This window comes from Aquarana catesbeiana, linkage group LG10, assembly GCF_042186555.1.
Source record: "Aquarana catesbeiana isolate 2022-GZ linkage group LG10, ASM4218655v1, whole genome shotgun sequence".
Lineage (NCBI taxonomy): Eukaryota > Metazoa > Chordata > Amphibia > Anura > Ranidae > Aquarana > Aquarana catesbeiana.
This window is the reverse complement of record NC_133333.1, coordinates 116,233,271-116,249,878: the sequence shown is the minus strand read 5'-3', so window position 1 is coordinate 116,249,878 and position 16,608 is coordinate 116,233,271. Positions and strand designations below refer to the sequence as shown.

General features: G+C 43.8%; 1 protein-coding gene across 2 annotated transcripts in view; it reads left to right on the top strand.

Annotated features, from left to right (window-relative positions):
* Positions 1–16,608, top strand: part of REXO2 (RNA exonuclease 2) — a 47,658-nt gene that overhangs the window by 15,519 nt on the left and 15,531 nt on the right. For both annotated transcript variants that reach the window (XM_073602512.1, XM_073602513.1), the window contains exons 3-6: positions 3,734–3,811; positions 14,143–14,254; positions 14,790–14,898; positions 15,585–15,638. In XM_073602512.1, the coding sequence (XP_073458613.1) occupies positions 3,734–3,811; positions 14,143–14,254; positions 14,790–14,898; positions 15,585–15,638 (353 nt within the window). The remainder of the gene's footprint in view (positions 1–3,733; positions 3,812–14,142; positions 14,255–14,789; positions 14,899–15,584; positions 15,639–16,608) is intronic.

Below are 16,608 nucleotides of genomic sequence, written 5' to 3'. Positions count from 1 at the left end.
TCCAGACCTAAATCCAATAGAGAATCTGTGGCAAGACTTGAAAATTGCTGTTCAGTTGCTCTCCATCCAATCTGACAGAGCTTGAGCTATTTTGCAAAGAAAGAATGGGAAAAAATGTCACTCTAGATATGTAAAGCTGGTAGAGACATCCACAAAAAGACTTGCAGCTGTAATTGCAGTGAAAGGTGGTTCTACAAAGTATTGACTCAGGGGGGCTGAATACAAATGCATGCCACACTTTTCAGATATTAATTTGTAAAACATTTTGAAAACCATTTTATCATTTTTCCTTTCACTTCACAATTATGTACCACTTTGTGTTGGTCAATCACATAAAATCCCAATAAAATACATTTTACATGTTTGGTTGTAACATGACAAAATGTAGAAAATGTTAAGTGGTATAAATACTTACAAGGCACTGTAGTGTATGTGGCATTGCTGCGATCGTTGGGAGCAGGAGAATTTATTTTGGGTTGTCCTTTGGTAGGTTATGGTATTAACAAAAAATACACAGCCACATTTAAACAAATATAGTAAAAAATATATATTTTGGGCCAGTTTTCCTTTGTTAAAAACAAAAAATCAGGAGTTGTCCATTACCATCTTCCACCAAATGAACTCCCAATATGTCCTGGAAAAAAAAGGTATAATCCACCTGGATACACAAAGTAGTTGTGGTGATTTGTACAGTTTTACGAACACGTGTCAAAATTGTGCTTGGGCATTAACATTTGTTTTACCCTTAGGCGGGAAGGGGTTAAAGCGGAGGTTCACACAAATATTGAACCTCTGCTTTTCGGAGCCCTCCCCCCCTCCGGCGTCACATTTGGCACCTTTCAGGGGGGAGGGGGTGCAGATACTTGCCTAAGACAGGTATTTGCACCCACTTCCAGCATAGACTTCCACGGGAGTCTACACCCCCTCCCGTCCCCACCGTGCTGTCTGCTGGGAACACACACGGGTCCCAGAGACAGCAGGGATCAGTTAGGAAGCGCAGCGCGACTCGCACATGTGTAGTAGGGAACCGGGAAGTGAAGCCGCAGCGCTTCACTTCCCGATTCCCTTACAGAGAATGGCGGCGGCAGCACCCGAGGGACGATTCGGTCTCGGTTGCCGACATTGCTGGACCCTGGGACAGGTAAGTGTCCTTATTGTAAAAGTCAGCAGCTGCAGTATTTGTAGCTGCTGACTTTTAACTTTTTTTTTTTTTTTTTTTTTTCACGGGTCTCCCTCTTTAAGTTACCTTTTTCTAAATGGGGGGGGGGGGTCACATTTTCGTGGAGTTCATGAAAGTAGTTTATAAGTTCAATCACTAAAATATCATCTAGGCCAGTGGTTCTCAACCTTTCTAGTGTCATGAGCCCTTGATAAAATTCCCCAAGTTGTGGGGACCCCTAACAGTAAAATTATTTTCGTAGCGTGGGTTATCGGCACCCAAGGCAAGATGAGTGATTTGCACCCCTAACCCACGGACATTTAGCGCTCTGAGTCCCTTCCACTCGTACAGTATTAAAATCCCTTATGGTACATTTTAGGATGTACCACTCTTTTTTTCTTTGTTCTCCTTTCTTTCTATCCCAATTTCTTGTTTTTTTTTTTTTCCCTTTCCCTCTCTCTAGCCGTCGTTCTTGTTCTCTTATTCTTTCTCTCCCTTTTCTTTCTTCCTCCCCCTCTTTTCCTCTCCCTTCCATGTAGTCTCTATTTTTATTCCTTCTCTTACTCCTTGGTGGGGGGAGTTGAACGAGTGGCAGTGCTGGCGGGGAGTTCTGATCAGCTAACTTGGGTGCTCTCGATCAATGTCATCTGCTGATCTGAGAACTGTAGTGGGGACTTTTAATGGCAACTATAATCACAGGTAGTGTTACTCACTGTGTCTCCCAGCAGTGACACCTATGCTGAAATCAGGAGATAGGGTCTCCTCCAGCCCCTCCCACTTCACATTCCTCACCAGTCAGCTGACCTTTAGTCTCTGCCCCCCAGCCATGCTGTGAACTGAATGGGTGGATGCAAAGAGACTGAGTGGGCGGCCCTGGGCTCCAGGATCTTCCCAGCTGGGCGGCCACAGGCTCCAGGGACAGCCCTGCTGGGCAGCCATGAAAAGGCTGGGAGAGCGGTGTGGGATTTGGGAAAAGCCCAGGATTCGGTGACCCCTGGCAAATCGTCATTTGACCCCCGGGGGGCCCGACCAACCTCCCCCCCCCCCCCCCCCCCCCGGATGGGAACCACTGTTTCTAAGCCTATATGTGGTCATGCGTTTATAAAATATAATTTTAAATATTTTTAGTTCTGCAACATTCATTGGGAAATCATGCCTAGTGATTTTGCAATGGCACTTCTTGCTTTGTTCTGTCACATTTTGTTCCAATGGTGACTCCCAGTGGCCATGCCAACACACTTTGTCTGCAATTGTCACCAATGCAGTCATTGCTGGCTTGCATGCATGACAGAAAGTGGCTGCAAAGTGCTTGCAGTAGAGTCTTTAAGCAGTGGAATGTAATAAAGGATCAAAAAGATATAAACCATTTTATTCTCTTTTAATAAGGCAATCATTTATAACATACAAAAAGAAAAGGAGAGCGCACCGACCTCGTGCATTACCAACAGTAAAAAAATTATTTATAAAATAGAACAAGAATTATACTCGCAAACTAGCTTTAAAACGAGGCTTATCAATACTCCAGCAATTACGAGCAGTATCTCTAGAAGCCTGCAACCTGGGCCAGATATTTGGAGGAACCAGATGGCATTGCAAACGGCTTACGCGTTACGAGGGAGAACCCTCTTCTTCAGAGCCACAGCAATGGTATTATGACTTCCTCGAGCATCCTCTTAATATACCCACAATCTCATGTATGGGTAAACGCCCACCAGAGCCTGCCACACCTACCCGAGTGGGCTCAGCCCACCATGTCCATCCATCACATGATGCATACTGCACACTGCTGTCTTCCTCAAAACACCAAAAATTCTCTCCGCATGGATTCATCTGCCATGCCACTGCTTCCGCCACAACGTACAACATTGAACTGTAGCCTGCACTGGGCTGTCGTCGCATATGGCAAGCCACTTTATGTCCCCATATCATGCTAGAGCTTGTTGGTATTAGCTTAATTACATTATACATAGATGGCACCTACCATACTGGATATATTCCGGGCCATGTATCTTCCTTTCCAGTATATTTGCTGGATGCACCGTGAAAAAATAGAGGATGCTTGGAGGAGACGGGAAGTTTGGGGGGCTGAATTGAGTCGTTCCCATGCCATCAATTGCATGTGGAGATCGCCTAGCGTTACCACTAATCCGTGTGGCATGCACGCCCAGCCGCAACCAGGAAGTGCAAGTGGATTTGCGTTCCACCCGTCACTTCCGCCTTCTGGGAGACAAAGAGCTCCCGAACGACATCGTGCCCAGCCGCAACCAGGAAGTGCGGGTGGGTTTGCGTTCCACCCGCCACTTCCGGTCACGGCCAACGTCATTTCCGTCTTCCAGAGAACTCCCCAAAAAACATCATATCCTGCTGGGTGGTTCTAGGGGGGCGGACTCAGGCAATCTAGTGAACCACCCATGCACCACCTACTCAGCTGACCAGGCTCCCGAGCACAGGAGATTGTTTTGTGGTGTTTGAATCATTTATAACATACAGTGCTTTAGCAAACTATGTCATTCATTAGACTTTGCATGTACATTACAGTACTTTAAATGTAGCTTACCTTTCTGTTAATTACAGGGTCCTAACTTGATCATAAAGCAACCTGATGAGATGCTGGATGGCATGTCTGAATGGTGCAAAGAACATCATGGAAAGGTAAGATTCATATGATTGAGGCACAGAATAATTACAGAACACAATTCTAGGGGAGTGCCTTGGCCTGTGAAGTCCAAACATGATTCAGGGTTATAACTATAGGGTGCGTAATTATGTAATCTTGAATATTTGAAAGAAAATAACTTCACCTACATACACTATTATCTAGGTACCGGCAGGGGAAGAGGGTAATACTGTGACAGCTCTAAGATGGTGGGGCCCAGCAGCAGTCTCAAGGCTTTTTGATGCCTACACAAAAGATGCTTCTACAAGTTAAAGCATAAGTTCAGCTTTGGGAACATGTTACATGCTCCACCCATTTTTAGGGTGGAACATGTAACATGTTCCCACTGCTGCAGCCGCCGCATCATATGAGTAAACAGAAAAGCCAACACATCCGTAGGAGACTTGCATGGCACCAGCGATCTACTAATTGCTGGTGCAATGCTTTTACAGGCTCTTGCAACAAAAAAATAATGCACTATTTTTTTTTTTTTTTTCCTACAAAAAATGTGCATTTTTATTTATTTTTTTAAAAAAATGTACTTATCCTTTTAACCACTTCCAGGTCACCGCACGCCGATATACATCCTAACTTTGAAGAGGGCTATCTTTGTTATGGCAGCATCTAGCTGCCATAACCCTGGTATCCTCTTCTTCGACCGGCGATCCGGTTTCCGATAATAGTGGTCTCTGCGGCGGATGTGCTGTGAGATCACTTTTCACGGTGGCGGGAGAGGGGCGCCCCCCGCCGCTTACCGGAGCCGTCGGTAGCGGCGAGGGCAAACAGATCCTTGTCATTCCTGGGTATGGAGACGAGTGGGGGAAGATGGCCCCCACCCGTCTCCATACCATTGCAGGGCGGAAGCAACGTTAAAACGTCACTTCTGCCCATAGCCATTTTTTTAATTTTTTTTTTTTTTTTAATTGCATTTTAGTGTAAATATGAGATCTGAGGTCTTTTTGACCCCAGATCTCATATTCAAGAGGTCCTGCTGTTGTGTTTTTTTTTTTTTTTTTATTAAAAAAAATGTATTTTTCCCAAGGCGTCTTTCAGGACAGCACCTGAGAGATAGTGACTCCTCCCACCAGACCATAGGAAACACCTTCTTCCTCCAGAACTTTAAAGGGAGGCACCTCCCTACCATACCTCAGTTTTTGTGTTTCCTCCGGCCCGGAGGGAACATCTTTTGGGAGGGGAGTCAGTTCTCTTGGGTGCTCCTGAGAGACAGGGCTTCCTTCTCTTTTTGCCTTCTCTTTTTTCCTCCACTAGAGACCCGCTGTCCTCCCGGCCTACCCAGGCATCAGCAGCGGTAGCAATCTGGCTCCTCTTCCCCTCCTAGCGCTTGGTGAGAGCCGAAGATCCGGTGGCCCGCACGGTCCTAGGAAAGGGCGGCGCGCGTGCGCCGCCATATTTGCCGGCGGTCGCGCCAGAAATGATAGAGTGGGTCAGCGAAAGCGTCAGTTTCCGGCGTGGACACGGGGGGGGGGAGGAGGGAGGACAGGAGCTGGCACCTTCCGCTTCCGGTCCAGTGCAGAGGCACTATGGGAGTCCTGAAGCGGCATGTGAAGCCATGAGTGGAAAGCTGCACACCAGACATGGAGGAGTCAGCGTCTGCAACGGTGGGGACAGGCACAGGTGCCAGCAAAGCTCAGGTAGGAGCAGCGGTTTAAAGTCTGCCTTTATCCTTTACCTGGGGTTTGGTCTATCTTTTTTTTTTTTTTTTCTACCCCCTAGTGGCAAGGGGCCTGTCTGGCACTAGAGGTTGACTGGTTTTCTTCTTAGTGCACCTGTGAGGTGATCCCTGTGAAGCAGAGACTGGGTCTCACTAAAAGGTCCCCTGTTTTTTTTTTTTTTTTTCCCTTTTTTGTCTTTTTTTTTTTTTTTTTTCTCACAGGCTACAAGCTCTGTCCCAAAAAAGAGATGTCCTTCTTGCAGGGCCAAAATGGGAGAGAATTGGAAAAAAACCCTGTGCAGTGCTTGCATCACTTCTTTAGTCAAGGAGGAATCGGCTTTGGTTTGTGATGACCTGGTTGCCTCTGTAAAGAAGGCACTATATGCCACGATTCAAACTTTTCGTGACTCTTTAGTTAATCCAGCTGCTAGTCAGCCATCCACTTCTGAATCTTCCCAGGGTTCCCTTTCTATTCCCGTGGTGGAAGCTCTACCTGAAGACCCTTCAGCCAGGGAAGAGCAGTCCTCTGCTCCTTCCGTTAAAGACTCGGAGTAGGAGGCTGAGGTGGCCCCCTCTAAATTTAAGCTATCCCTAGAAGAGGTAGATGGGCTCCTTAAAGCTATTCATGTTACGCTTGGCTTAAGTGAGGAAAAGAAGGAATTATCTCTTCATGACCGCATGTATGCATGGTTAAACGAACCTAAGGGGCGAACATTCCTGGTCCATTCGGTTATTTCTGACGCCATTTCTAAGGAATGGCAGGATCCAGAGGGAAAACCCTTTTTTTTTTTTTTTTTTTTTTTTTTTGTTTTTCCCAAAGCCCACAAAAGGCATTTTCCTTTTGAGGAGGACCCCTCTGCGGTGTGGAATAAGGTGCCCAAGTTAGATTTAAAGGATGCATGTCTGCATATTCCAATCTCGTCCCAGTCCCAGAGGTTTCTCAGGTTGGCGGTGAGGATGGAAGGGAAGATTCATCATCTACAATTCAGAGCCTTACCCTTCAGGCTATCATCCGCACCCCGAATTTTCACCAAGGTGATGGCAGAAGCCCTAGCTCCGCTTCGTCTTCAAGGAATCGCAGTAATTCCTTATTTAGACGATCTGCTATTTTTCGCCCCCTCAAGAGAGGAATTGCAGAGCAATTTAGCCAGAGCATGCAGCCATCTGGAGTCTCTCGGATGGATTCTAAATCTCCAAAAATCTTCCCTAGACCCATCTCAGGAGATTCGGTTTCTAGGGTAATAAATTCTGTAGATCAAAGGATCTTTCTTCCTTCAGAGAAGGAAAAAATTCACGATACAGTGTCTTTACTGCAGACCAACCAGTATCTGACGGTAAGACGAGTCATGTCAGCTCTGGGTGTTCTGACTTCATCAATGCCGGTGTTCTGACATATACTGTCCTCCTATCGGATAGTGTCCGCTCCGTACTGCGCAGGCGCAGCGCTTGTGCAGTACGGAGCAGAAGGAGATGCCGAAAGTTTCCGAAATTGATCAGCTGACCATCAGCTGTACACGGCGCTCGGACACTTGTTAGCGATGGCTGTGTAAGAGGGCCCCTCGCGGGCTCGCTTCGCTCGCCACGCTTCTGGCACGGCCTCGCTGCGCTCGGCAACTATTTATTCTCACTCTATGTCCACTTGGATAGTAGGGAATGAACCTGGACATAGGGTGAGAATAAAAGCGCAGGCGCCGTGTACAGCTGATGATCAGCTGTTAAACTTCGGAGACTTTCGGCGTCTCGTTTGTCCTCCGTACTGCGCCTGCGCAGTACAGGGCGGACACTATATGATAGGGGACTCTATTTGACAAGACACCGGCTGTTCAGTGGGCAAGGCTACACTTCAGACGTCTGCAGGCCTTTCTTCTGAGATCTTGGGATCACAATTTTGGAATCCTTAGAATCAGAGGTAAAAATTACAGCTCAGGTGAAGAGGTCACTATGGTGGTGGAAGAGGCAGGATATCCTATCGGAGGTGTTAGTCTGGGCTTTTACGGTCGAGAAAAGACTGACAACCAATGCCAGTTCCTGGGGTTGGGGGGCCCACCTAGGAAAGAGTTTCACTCAGGGAAACTGGTCCAGGAAAGAGGCAACAATGTCCTCAAACTGGAGAGAGCTCAAGGCGATCGACTTGGCTCTGAAGTAATTTGCTCAGGATCTTTAAACTCAGCATGTTCAGATACTAACAGACAATACCACGGCTGTGGCTTATATAAACAGGCAGGGCGGTACAAGGAGCAAGTTGCTGCAGGTACTAGCCATAAACATTCTTTGGTGGGCAGAAGGACACTTGCTGTCTCTATCAGCAGTCCACCTAAAGGGGTCTCTGAACAGGGTGGCGGATTTCCTAAGCAGGAACCCCATTTAGGAAGCATAATGGTCTCTGAACCCAGAGGTTTTCGCTATGATTGCCGAAAAATGGGGGCTGCCAGAGGTGGACCTGTTTGCCTCAAAGGAGAATGCCCTGGTTCCTCAATGTTGTTTTTTTTTTTTTTTTTTTTTTTTCCCCCTAAACAATCACGACTAGGGCTGAAACAACTAATCGATTATGAAATTCATCGATTACTATTTTCATAATAGATTAATCGGCCAGTAACATAATGGGGTTAAAAAAACCTAAAATTAGCCCTTTATAGTACAAAGAGCAAATCGCTACTGTAAATATTACTTTCACAGTTCTACACTAAAAAAAAAAATTAACCCCTTACAATAGTGATTATCTTTTTTTTTTTTTTCTATACAGGGCTCATTTTAGTTTTTTTCACCCCATTATGTTACTAAACGTCTTAGATCTGGTTCACATCTATGTGTTTTTTGGTGCTTTTTGCAGAAACGCACTACAGTTCATTCACATGGTTTCCTATGGGACACGTTCACGCAAAACGGTGCTTTTTTGGTTCAATGTACTTCAATAGAGAAGCTGCAGAAAAAGATGTCGTTTTTGCAGCAATTTTGTGTTTTTTAATCTGCCCAACAACAAATTGGCAGAAAAAATACAAAACCGCAAATCGCAGCAAAATCACATGCACAAAAATCAAAACGCACAGCAAAAAGCACTGCAGAAAGAGATGAAAAGCAAACTGCACAGGTGTGTACTGAGCCTTATGCTGGCCACACGGATCAATTTTCAGATGAGAATATTCAGACGAAAAATCTTTGTACATTCACTGAATGAAAGAATGAACGTTCTTAAAATGACATTTTTTTTTTGAAGGAAGACATTGTTTTTAATAAAATTTGATCACTGAGTGATGATATTTACCAGATTCACCCTTTTAATAGTATATACAGTATATCTCCTCTAATAGTATATACACTATATCTTTTCTGTCTGTTATGCTCAGAGTGGATTCGATATTTTGCTCCCTAACCATATAGTTGGTTATTTATACTTACCACTGCATAGAGATATTTAAGAATAAATTACCTTTTTTTTTTTTAAAAACTTACACATTAACTAAATTATACACCACACTTTTTTTTTTTAAGGTTATTAACCGAATAATCGAAACAATAATCGTCCAACTAATCGTTTTATGAAAATAATCGTTAGTTGCAGCCCTAATCACGACGGGTCACTAGGGACAGATGCTTTGGCGAATCCATGGAAATTCCATCTTTGCTACGCTTTCCCCCAGTCCAGTTAATTCCGTTAATATTAAGGAAAATTCAGAAGGAAATGGTACCAGTCATCCTAATCACACCCAGACCAGGGCCTGGTTTTCAACTGTTCTGAAGATGGCGGTCAAGCCTTATTGGCATCTGCCCCTCAGGCACCATTTACTGTTACAAGGCGCCGTAAATTATGCAGAGGTAGCCACTTTGGTGCTCACAGCTTGGTATCTGAAGAGCAGCTCCTAAAAAGCAAGGGTTTTTCCAACCGGTTGATTTCAAACACTATTATCAAGTAGGAAAAAGGTGACTAGGGACATTTATTTCAAGGTCTGGAAGGTTTATAACACATGGTGTAATTCATCTGCCCAGGACTCAGGGAGTCTTGTTACCATTCTAGAATTTTTACAAGTTGGAGCGGACAAGGGGCTAGCAGTTAGTTCCCAGAAGGTGCAGGTTGCTGCACTAGCAATGTTCTTAGAAAAATGTGTGGCCTTGAATCTGTTGGTAATCAGATTTTTTAGAGCTCTTACGAGATCTAGGCCAGCACCGCTTAAGTCTTTTCCTAAATGGGATCTGTCGGTAGTCCTTCAGTCTCTAACAAAGAGTCCCTTTGAGCCTTTGGAAGAGGCGCCTATCACTTTTAAGTCTGTGTTCCTGATTGCCATTGTCTCTGCACGCAGGATCAGTGAGCAGAACGCTTTATCAATTGAGGCATTAAGGAAGCTTATTTATCTATCTTTCCAGATAGGGTTATACTTAGGACAGACTAGAAATTCTTACCAAAAGTAGCTTCAGTGTAGAATCGTGCTCAAGACATTGTACTTCCAACCTTCTGCCCTAACCCAGCAGGGGAGAAGGAGACTTGTTTTCACATTTTGGATGTCAGGAGGACTTTGTTGTGTTACTTGGAAAGAACAAAGCTCTTTAGACGTTCAGCTTCACTATTTGTGCTATTTTCGGGCCACAGGAAAGGTTGCCAGGCTTCTAAGGTTTCTTTAGCAAGGTGGCTGAAACTATCCATTTCAGAGGCTTATTCGCATGCAGGTGTGTCTCCACCAGCAGGAATTTGTGCACACTCAACCAGAGCACTAGCGGCCACTTGGGCAGAGAGCTGGTGCCACCCCTGAACAAATTTGCAAGGCGGCGACATGGTCAAGTTTTCACACGTTCGTGAAACATTACAGGCTGGACCTCGCATCTGCTAGTGATCAGGCGTTTGGCAGAAAGGTCCTGCAAGCAGTTGTCTGGCCCTAAGGGGGTAAGTCTCTGTTATCCTCTCAGGTGCTGTCCTGAAAGACGCCTTGGGGAAAAACCAAGTTAGACTTACCGGTAACTTGTTTTCCAGAGGTCTTTCAGGACAGCAACATCCCGCCCTATTGTATTTAATATACTATGCTGTGACTAACGTATGTGTTTGTGTTCCAGCCGGGGCCGGATGTTCTCTTCTACAACTGAGGTATGGTAGGGAGGTGCCTCCCTTTAAAGTTCTGGAGGAAGAAGGTGTTTCCTATGGTCTGGTGGGAGGAGTCACTATCTCTCAGGTTCTGTCCTGAAAGACTTCTGGAAAACAAGTTACCGGTAAGTCTAACTTGTTTTTTTCCAAAAAAAAAGTGCGCTTGTAAAAACACTGCGAAAATACGGTGTGACAAAGTATTGCAACGAGCGCCATTTTATTCTCTAGGGCAGGGATATGCAATTAGCAGACCTTCAGCTGTTGCAAAACTACAAGCCCCATCATGCCTCTGCCTCTGGGTGTTTGTGGCTGTCAGAGTCTTGCTATGCCTCATGGGACTTGTAGTTCTGCAACAGCTGGAGGTCCGCTAATTGCATATTCCTGCTCTAGGGTGTTAGAAAAAAAAATTACAATGTTTGGGGGTTCTAAGTAATTTTCTAGCAAAAAAAAAAAAAAAAATGTTTTTAACTTGTAAACAAATCTCAGAAAGAGGCTTGGTCCTTAAATGGTTAATAAGTATGAAATATGCTAAACGCGCATAATAATGTGGAATTTTTTTTTTTATTTTTTTTTTTCTTTTCTACTTAATCAGTGGGCTGTTATGGCTTGGGTTCAAGTTCTGCCTGTTTTCTTAGAAGCAGCAAAGAGGGTTTCAAGTAGAAAAATAGAGGTAAACATATCTAACACTAGGCCACACCGTAGAGCCAGAAGGCAGATTGTTGGGTCCAGGGTGAGTGGTAAGCCTATTGCATTACATAAGTATAAAATTATTTGTTGCCAATACCCCTGGATGGCTGGGCATGTCCAGAGTAGATGGGAAAAAGGTTCCCATGACACTGGAGCATTTCGAACATAAGATGTTATAGGAGTGTATGAAGTTAGAGAGTTTAATTAGGTGTAAGGTAATTCCTGTATAGAATGTATAGTTGTGTGAGTGTATTAGATAACCTGTGATGTGTCCTAGAAGATTGCAGTGGGGGAGGGGGGGGGTGAAGAACTTACGCTCAGATCGGAAGCAAGTACCTGTCAAAACCAGGTATGCGCTCCCTCCCCCACTCCAAAAAAAAGTTGCTAATGTTGGGGGGGGGGGGATGGGGGGGGGGGAACCCTAATGCGGAACTTTCCCTTTTGGGTGAAGTTACGCTTTAAATACTCCTAATGGAAATGTTTCGGCCTTGTCCACGTTGTTTCAAAACCTCTGGTTTCCGTTTCTCTTGTAAAATATTTTATTCATGGTCTTTCTTGAAATGGTCACCCTTGCAGCACCCTGTGCTTCTTTGGTATATAAATTTGACTCTCTCTGCCTTGCAGAACCCATCAGGTAATTCTTCTTTTTTTTTTTTTTTTTTTTTTCAATGATCTCCTTCTGCAGAGTGGTCGTGTTAGTGGCCATCATGTTTCAGACATGCCTTTTCTACCCAAGGTGGTGTCTAGACTTAGTTATACTAAAGTCTGGGAGGGGTTCTGTTAAATAACAAACATGTCATACTTACCTTCTATGCGCAGTGATTTTGCACAGAGCACCCTGATCCTACTCTTTTTTCGGGTCCCTCTTCAGCACTGCTGGCCTCTCCCTCCTATTGAGTGCCCCCACAGCAAGCGGCTTGCTGTGGGGGCACCTGAGCGGAGCCAAAGCTCCCCTCCATTTAGACACAAAGCCCCGGCCCACCCCATTTCTCTCCTCATTGGTTCACCGACTGCAGCTGGAGTCAATGGTGCCACGCTCCTGCCTCATCCAATGAGGAGGGGGAGTCCCAGACAGCTGAGTCTCTCGTGCAACATTGCTGGTTCTAGATGGACCTCAGGTAAATAGGTATGTGTGCTGCTGCACACAAAAGGCTTTTTATTTTAATGCATTAAGATATAAAAAAAACCCCTCTGCCTTTAACCAATTTAATGAAGTCCTTTTCCTCTGTGCCATACTCCTAAGCATCCAAATAGGTTACCAGGTTGTCTAGATGTTGTCAGAACTATCAGTTTATCTAAAAGCCGCAACTTCTAAAAACCGCAACTACTTCTTCCTGAGTTCCACCCAAAAGTGGAACTTCCGCTTATCTGATTCTTCCCTCCTCCGGTGCCACATTTGGTACCTTGAGGGAGGAGCAGGTACCTGTTTTTTACAGGTACCCTGTCCCCACTTCCGGGAGAAAAGGCCAGCACGAAGTATGTCAGCAGCTCGCCCTTCCTCCTCCGCTGCCGGGCCAGTGAGAGAGCGCAGCACATTTTGCGCAATGCGCAGTAGGGGCCCAGACGTGAAGCCGAAAGGCTACACTGCCGGGTTCCCTTACCAGCAATGTGCCGACATCGCTGGATTCCAGGACAGGTAAGTGTCCTAATGTTAAAAGTCAGCAGCTACAGTATGTGTAGCTGCTGACTTTTCATTTTTAAAGGGGCAGGCGGAACTCCTTTTTTTTAAGGCCCCGCAAAGGACAATCGGCTTCAATAGCCACTATTACCAGGTGGATAAGACAGCTTATCTCAAGAGCTTACACTGTAAAGGATAGGACACCTCTAGCAATCTTACTTGTTCACTCCCAACAGATCGGTGGGAATTTCCTGGGTATTCTGACACCAGGCCTCTGTTTGTAAGGCTGCCGTCTGGTCAGTTGGAACCTTCTCCACCTTCTACCAGGTGGATAATCAAGCTTCTGCGGACACAGGCTGGGTATTCACAAACCCAGAGACGTCCCTAAGCATCTTTCAGCCGCAAAGATCTTGCAGCAGTACTCTGAATTGAGTCCATTGACCCTTGTGTTTGTTGGGCTTGTTGGCACAGTTCTGTTTGCCTTGTTATTCACCCTTCATATTCATTGCTTAGGGACGTCTCTGGGTTTGTGAATACCCAGCCTGTGTCTTGTACTATATGATTAGAATAAGAGGAATTTTGTGTTGCACTCCATTGCTTGCTAATAAATAACTGATATCTCATGGAGTGGGGTAGGGTTATGCCCAGGGGTTGTGTCCAGCGAAGCGTTGCCAGTGTCCAATCCCCTGAATGTACCAACCTACAGCTCAAGGTCTATAAATATCCAGCCTGTCATGTACTGTACCCCAAGATATGAAAGTTAAAGGCAAGTCAAAATTCTTGTACTCACTGTAAAAGATTTTTACTGAAGTTCATTGAGGGACACAGGTCTCCACCCCCTTTGTGTTAATGATTGTGCTCTTGGCACAGCTTTGCTACAGAATTGAGGCATGCTGATAGTAGAAGAGGTTATCCTGGATTTGGAGTTGTTTTTTTTTTTTTTTTTTTTTTTTTTTCAGTGTCCAATCTGCCCTGTAGGTGGCAGTATAACCTGAAGAAAAAAAGGTTTTACAGTGATTACAGAAATCCTGTTTTTGAGCATATAACACCTGCTTGCATATAAACTTTGTGGGATGATGTTGGCCATACTGGTTATAAACCACTTCATACTTATGAGAGTGATTTGATGAATATAGAGGATATCTAATTGTTTTAAAACAGTGCTTTTAACATTTTTGCAATGTTCTGTAGGGATTAATAGTATTTGAAATGGTTTAAAGTGATTTTAGTCTCAGTTTTTTAAATCAAAGATCATGTTATTTTTCATTTCTTCTCATTACAGTCTGGCCTTACTCAGGCAGTGCGGGACAGTAAGATATCTTTACCACAAGCAGAGTACGAGTTTCTCTCCTTTATCAGACAGCACACACCTCCTGGTGTCTGTCCTCTAGCTGGTAGGTGTTTTTTTTTGTTTTTTTGTTTTTTTGTTATTTTTTTTTTTTTTTTTTTTTGGGGGGGGCATTTGTTGAAATGTGAAAGTTAACATGACAAAAACATTTGAACTGGGGCAGTACAGTAAAACAAGATTAAAGAGAAAGGACACTAAATGTTCACATATGTGAATATAAATATAGGTCCAAGTACCTTGTGGTGAGAGGCTACGGCTACCAAGAAGGTTCAAAAGCCCACTGCCATTTTATCATTCAAAATGGAATGACCATGGTCATATACCGTAACGTTCCTTAGATTTGTCCACATCTTTATTTTCACAGGGACACACACACAATAAATACACTTATTTTCAAAAAAGTGGCAGTTATTTTATGTTGAGTCTCATGGTATTTAAAAATTACAAATTTAAGATATTTAACCTTGTGTTAAAGCTTTGTTAATTGACCTTAATATTTGAGTAAACAGTATTATGTCACCTAAAAGGCTCTCTTCATCTACCCAGTTATTTAAATTGTTTATTTTTTAATCTCTCTTCAGGGAATTCAGTGCACGTGGATAAAGTATTTCTGAACAAATATATGCCTCAGTTTATGAGACATTTGCATTACAGGATCGTCGATGTGAGCACTGTAAAGGAACTATGCAGGTAAAATCTAGAGGATTCCTTCTTTGATTTAGTAGTTATAGCGGTTCTCTGGGCTCACAATACAACAAAATCCCAGCCTTTCTAAAACCACCAGGAACCCCTTCTGCTAAAATAGATAACATTAATAAAATGTTTTTTTCCCTTTCTCCCTACCATAATTTCTTGCTTGCCTCTTCATTGTGATGCAGCCTCAGAAGAAGCTTAGTGTTCACCCTTTCATTTTTCTCCTGTAAAGGTGAACTAACGCTGTACAATCTCCCCAACCCCCTCAGTCCCTGCTCCCTGCTGTACTTGCCTCCAGGAATGCTAGGATATTGGGTCCCCCCCCTGCATTTGGACGCATTCAAACGTAATGCATCACTAAAACACTGTGTAATGTAAATGGCTCCTTTAAAAAAAAAAAAAAAAAGCCAGAGTATGTCCAGGTTTCCTGACAGTTAAAATGCACCTACTTGTAACGAGTAGCGATAATGACAGCCCTGAAAATGGAATAAGCGTAGAAACTTTTTTTGTCCCAGGGAGCCTTGCCATCTTTCTTGTCCTGGTGTCTTGGGAATAAAAAACAAGGAAATCGCCCAGTGTTATCACAGATGGCAAAAATAAAATGGCAGAAGTTCTAATTCATTTTTCCATGTTCAAAGAAAAAAGTTCTATATAATTCATTTTATCTATTTTTACTTTTTTAGACGCTGGTATCCTGTGGAGTATGAACATGCATTCAAGAAAGCATCTTCACATAGGTAAGTATTAAAAAATAAATAAAAAACGTTTTTAGAGCAATGTATTTAGTTATTCTTTCCATACATATAAATAAATGTAAAATCTCCTTTTGCTCAATGTGTAACTGATATCCACTTGTCCTTGATGCATAAATCCATAGGAAAAAAGTAGTACTGACAAATCTATAATGGATGTGTATATATGTATGTATATGTCAGCACACAATGGGTTAACATCTCCTCTGGAGCCCCACATTACCACCCGTATAGCTGAATAAAAGGCAGCTCCTCCCCAACTAAGACAGTTCGATAACTTAGCCTGCGACGGGCCACTAAGGAGGGAGTCCTGTGCTGGCGTGAGGATGGGTCAGGAAAAGGAAAATTACGGTAAGTATTTGATAACAATTTTCCGTTTTCCCGGCCCATCCTCCCGTCAGCACACAATGGGATATACCAAAGCTTAATATTAGGGTGGGAGAGAACAATTAAGAGAGACACTAACATCCAAAGAAAAGATGCTAAAACCAGAAGGAATTGATCTCTCTGGTCACATATTTTATTTGTAAGGTTGAATGAAAGGCCGCAACAGACCTTCAATCTAGCCCTTACCTATATCCTCCAAGCAATCCTGGCATAACCGCCTCAAAGGCTGCCACCCCTCTAGTCAAATAGGCTTGCAATTATTTCAGCACAGAAAAGCGTACTTCTGCATGCCAGTTTAATCATCCTGGTAACCCAAGAGTGGATGACTCCTAAGGGCCTGATGGCTAAAAGGATTTTTTTTTAAACTTCCCTCCTTTGACCAAGTTTCCCTACTTCCCAGTCTTCCTGGAAACTGGATACCACTTTTAAAATTGAACTTTGGGGATAGACGTGGTATCCCTATCCCTGGTAAAAAAGAAAAAGTCACCAAAGCGCCCTTGCTGGAAAGTGTTGCAATCTTCCACATCCTTCTGTCAGAAGTAGTAGTTGTCAGGAGAACTAGTTTTAC